Below are 8,273 nucleotides of genomic sequence, written 5' to 3'. Positions count from 1 at the left end.
AAAAAAAGAATAAACTTTAAAAAAAAGAATAAACTTTAAAAAAATTTCTAACTTGAAGTGCAACTGGATAATAAACTGTGTTATAAAATTGGACTTATATTTTTTACAGTCACAAACAAGTAGTGGTACCATGCTTACTCTCATACCATAAAGCAAACAAAAACACTATAAAACTAGACTGAATGTATAGGAAAATTTTTGTAGGCAAGAGACAACAGAAGAATGCAATCTTTGAAAGCAGTAAAACATCCAAGGGCCCCATTTACAGGACTTTCTACCTGATGGCACCTTCAAGCAGAGAGCTGAGCCCAGAGTATGATGGACTTAAAGAGATTAGGAGGGAGAGTGGAATTTGGGGATCTGAACTCTGGAATTTAGGCTTTAGGACCGAGAGCTGGACAAAAACCACTGCTGGGTGAAAATAACGTAAGCCCGAGTGAAGACTGTGCTAAGCACCTGTGGCATTTAGTTGAAGATCCCAGAAAGAAGAGTCATGTTCTAGAAAAATAAATCTGACATAGACACAGTATAACAAAGAAAAAATACACAAGTATAGTTCAGTAATTTTAACTATCTGTCTGAACAATAATAAGCACTCTAAGGGGACAAAATAATCCAGAGTCTCTACAATGTTATCTACTACAGTCAGAATAGAACTAGGCATAAGAAGAAACAGAAAAATATAATTTTCAAAGAAGAGAACTGACAACCACTAGCAGTGGATCCATACATAATATAAACATACCGATTATTAAGAAAATATTAGAATTGTTATAATAAATAGCCTTGAAGGATAAGAAAGATATAAAGGGTGAATGCATGGTGCTTCTCATCAGAGAATTTTTTTTAAAAAAAAATACAAATAGGTGAAAAAAAAGTCACTGTATAGGCTTAACCACAGAATGAATAAGTCACAAGAAAGTATAATAAATGGAAACAAAGATCAATAAAAATATATACGTTTTGAAAAATACTGGAAATTCATGACTAGAACCTCAGCAACCTGTGGGATAATACCAAGTTGTTTAACAAATGTTTCATTGGAATTTAAGAATGAGAAGAGGTTTGAGAAATAGGGGGAAAAGACAGAAAGGCCGAAAAAGTCTCATTTTAAAAAAGTTACAAACCCATAGTTCAAGAATCTCAGCGTATCTTACATAAAGTAAAAAATGAAAGTCAAAGATAAAAAAAAAGACAATGAATGAATGACATCATTTAAAATGCAAAAGTATAAAGGAAGATCGTCTACACTGAGAAACTCAGGCATTCAATCAAGATTTCAAAGACTTCAGGGATGTCACATTCTAGGACAAATATATATATATGCATGTATCTCAAATAATGCTTTAAAAATCAGTAAAATATCTCAGTAATGTAGGAAACGTATTGATAGATAATTCCTGTATTGTAGTAAGTAAAAAAGAAGGACAAATTGAAATGAATAAACAAGCAACATTACAGTATTGAAATTAACAATCTGGAACAGGATGTACACTATGCAGAGGGGAAATGGGGAAGGGGAGGGTGGGAAGATAAAAAAACGAAAATAAAAAACCAGATCCCAACCAGAGAAAGTAGTAGAATGAAAAAGAGAAAATAATGGCTAGAGAAGCTGTGGTATATTCGCACAATGGAATACTATGCTGCATTAAAAAACAAGGAACTCATGCAATATTATTCAAAATGGTTGACTCTGGAGAACATTATGCTGAGTGAAATATCCCAGTCACAAAAGGACAAATATTACATGATGCCACTGTTGTAGAATGGGACTGTCCTTGGGGTTGGGGAGAGACTGAGTAAGATGGGTTCAATAATGTATACTGCACTGAAACAGAGGAGGGAGAAAACGGTTTAAAAGAGATATGTGACTAGGTATTTCTGTCATCACAGAAGTCTAGAGCGAGGGCTACATGGTGGAGGGGACCTGGGGGAGGGTTTGTAAAACAATGAAAGAATCTTTTCTTTTACTTTTCCATAATTTTTGACTCATGTACTTATAACTTGTTAGTCAAATTTATGTCTTCTAGGTTGCAACACCCCCATGATACATCTTCAAGGATATGAACATGTACGGCCAAACACAATCAATAAGAGTGCATCTAAATTCCAAAATCAATCTCCATAATAGTCTATGTGTTTCCTACTGCCAAAGGGGCCCTTTAGAGTAGTGAGAGAAGATCTTCACCCTGAAACCCACAGCGTCCCTTTTCAGCAGGAAGTAGCTAAGAGAATACGCCATCCCCTTTTCCTTATGAATCAGGGTGAAGTCTCTCTCAGGGAGGAGTGATAGGGAATGGCAAAGGACACACCGACAAAGGAGATTAATCAGAACTGACTTTGACAAGCACTGTGGCAATTGGATAATTAAAACAGACATTCGGATGGCGGGGAAGAAGAACAAACTGGGGAGGAGGGTGGAGAGAATGGTGCAGCAATGAAGGAGTGAAAGCCCAGAATCCCTGTGAATGTTCATTGAAACTAATAAAATTTAATAATAATAAAAAAGAAAAAGAAAAAAGAAGATATTGCTTAGGTATTAAAGAAACATTAATTGCCTCAGTCAATAGTAATTAATGTCTACGAATAGATTATCTGGAAATACTAACATGATTTATAAACTTTCATTCAAATAAAATAGATTTTTTAAAAAAAATCCCAAAATTGTTCTATACCCTGATTTTAGTGTGGCTGTTGATCACAACAGGGTGTGAGCTGATTGGATTTGGCGTTGTATTTAAAAAGGCTTTCAGCTGACAGTCTTGGGCTATTTTCAGGCCAGAAAGATATCTATACACAAACCAAAATTCATAACTATAAAAAAAGGTGAAATTTACATTAAATAAATTTAATGTGTAAATTAATAATTTCAGACAATAAAAACTGAGGGAACATTTTGTCGGAAACTTTCAAGATGAGAAGGTTAAAGTACAGGAAGTTCTTCAGGATGAAGGTATACAATCCAGATTATAACTTGAATTTATAGGAAAACATGATGAATTATCTAAATATGGAGGTAAATATGTGTCACAGATTAGGATCTATTAAAAAAAGAACACTAGGATGTTTATCCCCTCATCAGTCTCATGAAGAGTATAATAATAAAAAAAAAATAAGTCTAGGAAAAACCCCTATTAAACTGCTATTTTTAAAATGAAAAAAGAAATAGAAGTTGTCAGAAATTTTTATTTAGGCTTCCATATTCAAGTTCTCCTGGATTACAGTTTCAGATAGAGCGAATGTTTCTATTATTATAAGATAATTATTTATTCATCTTATGAAATTCATTATCAGCTAAATTTTACATAATCAAAGCTAGCCATAACAGTTTATGCATTAGACTGAAATTATCATACTATGAATAGGTGCAGGATATTATCATATAAATTATCCTTGCTGAAGAATGAATGTCAGAGGTCAAAACTGAAGTCTTTAGGAAACATTAAACTCAAAGCTCCAATCCTACTTAACTGCTTTTCTAGGTAGTTATCATTTTCTCTCCAGGAAGAGCTAAGTTATGGTCTATATTACCCATAATTAAACAATCTTTTTGGGAATTTCTACATTCTTTTGGGTGTCCTAAGAGTCAGTCAGGATTTTTAAAAGTGAAGCTATATAGTAAGTAGTACTTTTGACTTAATTATATTGAAGATGCTATTAGTCAAATTATTCTTTTCATTCTCATTGCTAGCTGCTGTTATGGTCCATCCAGTCAGTCAGAATCAACCCATAGCTGACCCTCCAGCAGATTTTCAGAGGCTGCAAATCCTATGGAAATTGATTGATCATAGTTCTCTGGGGAAATTCCTCCAGCAGAGCAGCTGGTGGATTCAAACTACATATTTCTGGAATGGCAGTGTAGCACCTTTCCACTAGGCCATCAGCATGACAAAAAGGTGGCCAACAAGGAATAGCAGAGCTTTTGTTGCAGAAATGTTAGACCATTTACATTAAAAAAAAAAAAAGAATTGGGTAGAGTGGTTTTATTAAAAGTTATTTTTCCCATGCAACTTTATGCAATACATTTAGCTATTCTGTTTCAATGACCAAAACCTCAGTCATGCTTTTAATTTATATTCATCAAAATACGTTGTTAGGTTGCTAAATTGGAATTGATAATTATAACAATTTTCCAGTGAAACAACTATTTGTGGGCGAGGAGTGAGTGAAATCTTGTGAACATATACCTTAAAATAGCACTGAATCTGGTGAAAATTTAGTAACAATTTCACTCGTTCAAAAAGTAAAATTATCTTTTAGCTCAAAACATCTTTACTTCCTGAATATTTTTACATGAGTTTCATTAAGACAAGGTCAGTTTTCCAAAACTGAATCACTAAATGATTCACAGTTAATAAAAATGTTTTTTTGTAAGGCCAAATAAAATTTAAAAAGGAAATATCTAAAATTTGCCAATTTTCTTTTTCTTATGAAATAGAAGTTTCTTGTAAACCGTCTCTCCTAAGTGGCAGTTGGGTTTTAAAAGGATCTATTTAATAAAAAGCTATCAAGTTGACCACTATAATGTAATACACCCACAATATTGAAAAGAAATAAATTTTCTAAATTTCTCACCTAAAAGTCAGTCAAGAGAAGGAAAAAGGTAAAGTGATCCTCTTAAATCTTCTGTGTAATTCAGAGTAGAGGCTACCCTGGGCGGTTGCCTTGGTGAAATATTTAAAAAATGAATGCTACAGATATTCACACAAAACTGCATTTTCTAACCTACTATTAAAGCATTTAAAGGAGGATACTATCTTTGAAATGAAATTAATTTCAGTGGCCTATATAGCTAAAAATACACCACAGAAAGTACTAGAAATAAAGATTAAACATCTGTGTTATCACTGATACGGCACTAGATCTGGCATCTTAAAGAGTCGGAATGAAGACACTGGTTGGATCCTGTGAGACTGCAGTGTTTTGGAGTCATAACTGATACTTGCCTGGGGTCTTTCTGAATACTGTCTATTGATGGGGATCTTGTGGTGCCATCATCAGCTGGTGTTGCATGCTGAAGCCTGTTATAATTGCACTCTTGCACTCGGTACTGTATCGGCCTGTAGGGCTCTGCGTAGGTAGCTGTTGTGTTCAGAGCATAATTATTTCTTTGGTATGTAAGGGTACTTCGTTGGCTGGACGTCCTTTGCAGATTTCCAACACCTACTAAAAAGTCAGCATTTTAAAAAGAGGTCATTAAAAAAAATCTATTTGAGTGAAAGTTTATAATTCTCAAGTTTTTTTCAGACAAATAATTCATAGGCAATAGCTACCATTAATTGATTCAATTCACTAATGACAATGCCTAAGCAAATACTTAGTGGATATTGCCAGACCCTTCACCCATCTTTCCAGCTCATTAATATTGTTTCCTCATTTTTCTTTCCCCCATATTCATTTGTGATGTTATATCCCGTTCCAGACTGTAAACTATAATACACTGCAGTCTGACTGCCTAATTTATTTCAGATTGAAGGTCTGATTTTTAAAAGGTAAAATAATTTTGAGAAAGATTCTACATTTCAGCAATTATTTACATAGCTTACTTTTAGATTGTACAAACCTAGCCTAACAGCACTAAGAAGAGGTACTTAAATTATTTATCTATTCTAATAATATGTCAATTTTATTAGCAAGATAAAACAAAACATTCTTAACAGGTTTTATTAAAATTCATTTTAATGTTTTTAAATTGCACAAACACATAACAATAAAGCTAATTTGAGTACCTTTATTTTAGTGATAAAAATAGAGACGTTTACTGAAATGTCTTTTTTTTTGCAAGAATTTTTTTAAGATTTTAATGAAAATTTAACGAGATTTTGGATTTCCATTCATTCACTGTTGCACTTTTCTCCCTGCCCACCCCCTCCCCTAAAGTTCGTTCTTCTCTTTGAAAAGCAAAGGAAAAATTCTTTCATTGTTATACTATCCTTCCCCCCAAGTCCACTCCATTATTAAAGCCTTCATTCTGGACTCCTGTCATGACAATATCGAATCATATATTGCTTTTAAACAGTTCTCTCTCTCATCTGTTTCAATGCAGTATACATAATTTATCCTATCTTTCTCAATCTCTGCCCCCCGCCCCCCCATGTCAGTTTTACAACAGTGGCACTATGCAGTGAAATTTCTATGTAACTGAAACAAACTTGACAGTGTGTCGTTGCTTTATTTCTGCATTTCTCCCCTTTGTGTTAGGGTCTCAACACTATAGTGCAATTTTCAAAGTCCTTCCAGTGATCCATTTTGATCTTTTCTTCCTCCTCTGTCTTGGTGACAACTTTTTGCTTTTTCAGTGTGCAGACATTATTTATTTTGATATGTTGTTGTTGCTGTGTACCATTGAGACAGAAGTGACCCACAGCCGACCTACTAGCAGGTTTTCAGAAACAGTTAACTGCACAGGAAGAGACTGCTCATCCTTCTCCCATGTAGCAGCTGGTGTATGTATTTGAACTGCGTGCCGTCAGGATTGCAGCGCAGATTTTTATCACTAGGCCACATATTTTATTTATAGAACTATGGGTACTGTGAATATTGGAAATTTCCTTCACAAGAGAGATCTATGTATCAAATTCTTAAGCCACTCCTTAAAATTATAGCATGATGCTATGTATGTATACAGGCCAAGGTTGTTATGAGTCACAGACAACTCGGTGGCACACAACAACAACAACTAAAGATAATGTACACAGTATTAAAAAAAGTCTTTGTAATAATTACCACAGATATCTAATGATAATACATATATTCTTCTTAAGATTTTAATAGTATTCATTTATTAATCTTACTAAAGAAATACTTGAATTTAGGGAGCTTCAGAACAAACAGTTCTTTATTAATGTCTATTAAAAATGGAAAATTTGACCTATTAAAATAAGATCCATCAGTGGACCACATTATTGGTTTCTTAAAAAGCTAATTAAAATATGATTTCTGCCTCTTAGAGCTCTGACAGTTATAACTCTTGAAACTGTGCCTTTCCTATGTAGAGTTTATTTGAGGGTTTATTAATCTGTGGTGTTGTTGAGTATCACTAAGTTGGAACTGACTCATAGTTGACCCTCCAGTGGGTTTTCAGAGGCAATAACTTACACCGGGAGGAGACTGCCCCTCTGTCTTCTGTGCAGGACCTGGTGGATTTGAACTGCATACTTCTGTGTTGGCAGAACAATTGTTTACCAGTAAGCCACCGGAATTCCCCAAACAAGCTATACTACCTCTTTCATAGTTTCAGTTTTTAAAAAGAAGGCTCCTGATATTGAACAATCCTGTAGCGCAATATGGCAGCTCATACAGCTACAAGCTAGTTTTTGCCACATTGCAGGGTGAGCATAAATTGTAGGGTTGGGGTATTAAAGAAATGTATTAATCTGTTGTTTGTATTAATTCTCTAATTACATGCTGTAACAGTTTGAGTCAATCACAAAAGATAATTATTTTACATTCTACAACATTCAGATGAAATAATATATTTTAAGAAGGGGGATTAAAATATAGTACATACATGTTAAAGATAGCCAAGTATGATGGTCAGTGTAATGTGCCAACTTGGCTGGCGAGGTTACATGTCAATCTCTCTAGACTATGATGTCTAGTATTGTGTAGTTTTCCTCCATTTCGTTATTTGACATAATTATCCTTCATTTTATGACCTGTAAATCCTAACCTCTGTACAGTCAGCCCGCAGGGACTGGCATCTGCACTCACCAAGGGTATGCCAAAAACATTCTGGGACAGTGGCCAAAGCAATTCTTTAAAAGTTGAGGGAGATTAAGATGATATTTACACAGCATTTCCACTGTCATTATGTTGAATAAGTTATCTAGAGAGGATTTCAAGTATATAGGAGGATGAGTATAGGATACACGCAAATATTATGTCACTTTATGTAAGGGAGTTCAGCATCTTCAAATTTTAGTATCCATGAGGGGGCCTGGAATCAATCCCTTCCAAATAATGAGGGATGACTATTTTAATGAGGTAGAATTAGTATCAGGTATAATCTATAGGATTGTCCTGTTAATCAAAAGTCTCTGCATCTCTAGGGGTTTAAAACTATCAGCAGCTTTATGGAAGATGGAGAACTCCTCCAACTAAGATTTACAGTCTGGGAAAATCCAATTGAGGGCTGGTCTGAGTTAAAATTGACTCAAAAGTAGTAGATCTGAGTCTGAGTAATTTTTATCACTACCTTACAAAAATACCATGATTCAAGTCTCTATCTATCTATCTATCTATCTATCTATCTATCTATCTATCTATCTATC

General features: G+C 34.3%; 1 protein-coding gene across 3 annotated transcripts in view; it reads right to left on the bottom strand.

Annotated features, from left to right (window-relative positions):
* PKP4 (plakophilin 4) overlaps positions 1-8,273 on the bottom strand; it is a 368,717-nt gene that overhangs the window by 63,608 nt on the left and 296,836 nt on the right. For 2 of the 3 annotated variants that reach the window (XM_006880795.1, XM_006880796.1), the window contains exon 9: positions 4,947-5,166. In XM_006880795.1, coding sequence (XP_006880857.1) covers positions 4,947-5,166 — 220 coding nt within the window. Of the gene's footprint in view, positions 1-4,942; positions 5,167-8,273 lie in introns of all 3 variants that reach the window. The other variant, XM_006880797.1, reaches the window with a different exon arrangement.

The sequence above is a fragment of the Elephantulus edwardii genome, unplaced genomic scaffold, assembly GCF_000299155.1.
Source record: "Elephantulus edwardii isolate Elephantulus edwardi_28Jun2011 unplaced genomic scaffold, EleEdw1.0 scaffold00010, whole genome shotgun sequence".
NCBI lineage: Eukaryota > Metazoa > Chordata > Mammalia > Macroscelidea > Macroscelididae > Elephantulus > Elephantulus edwardii.
Note: the sequence above shows the minus strand (reverse complement) of the source record. Positions and strands in the feature narration are given on the sequence as shown.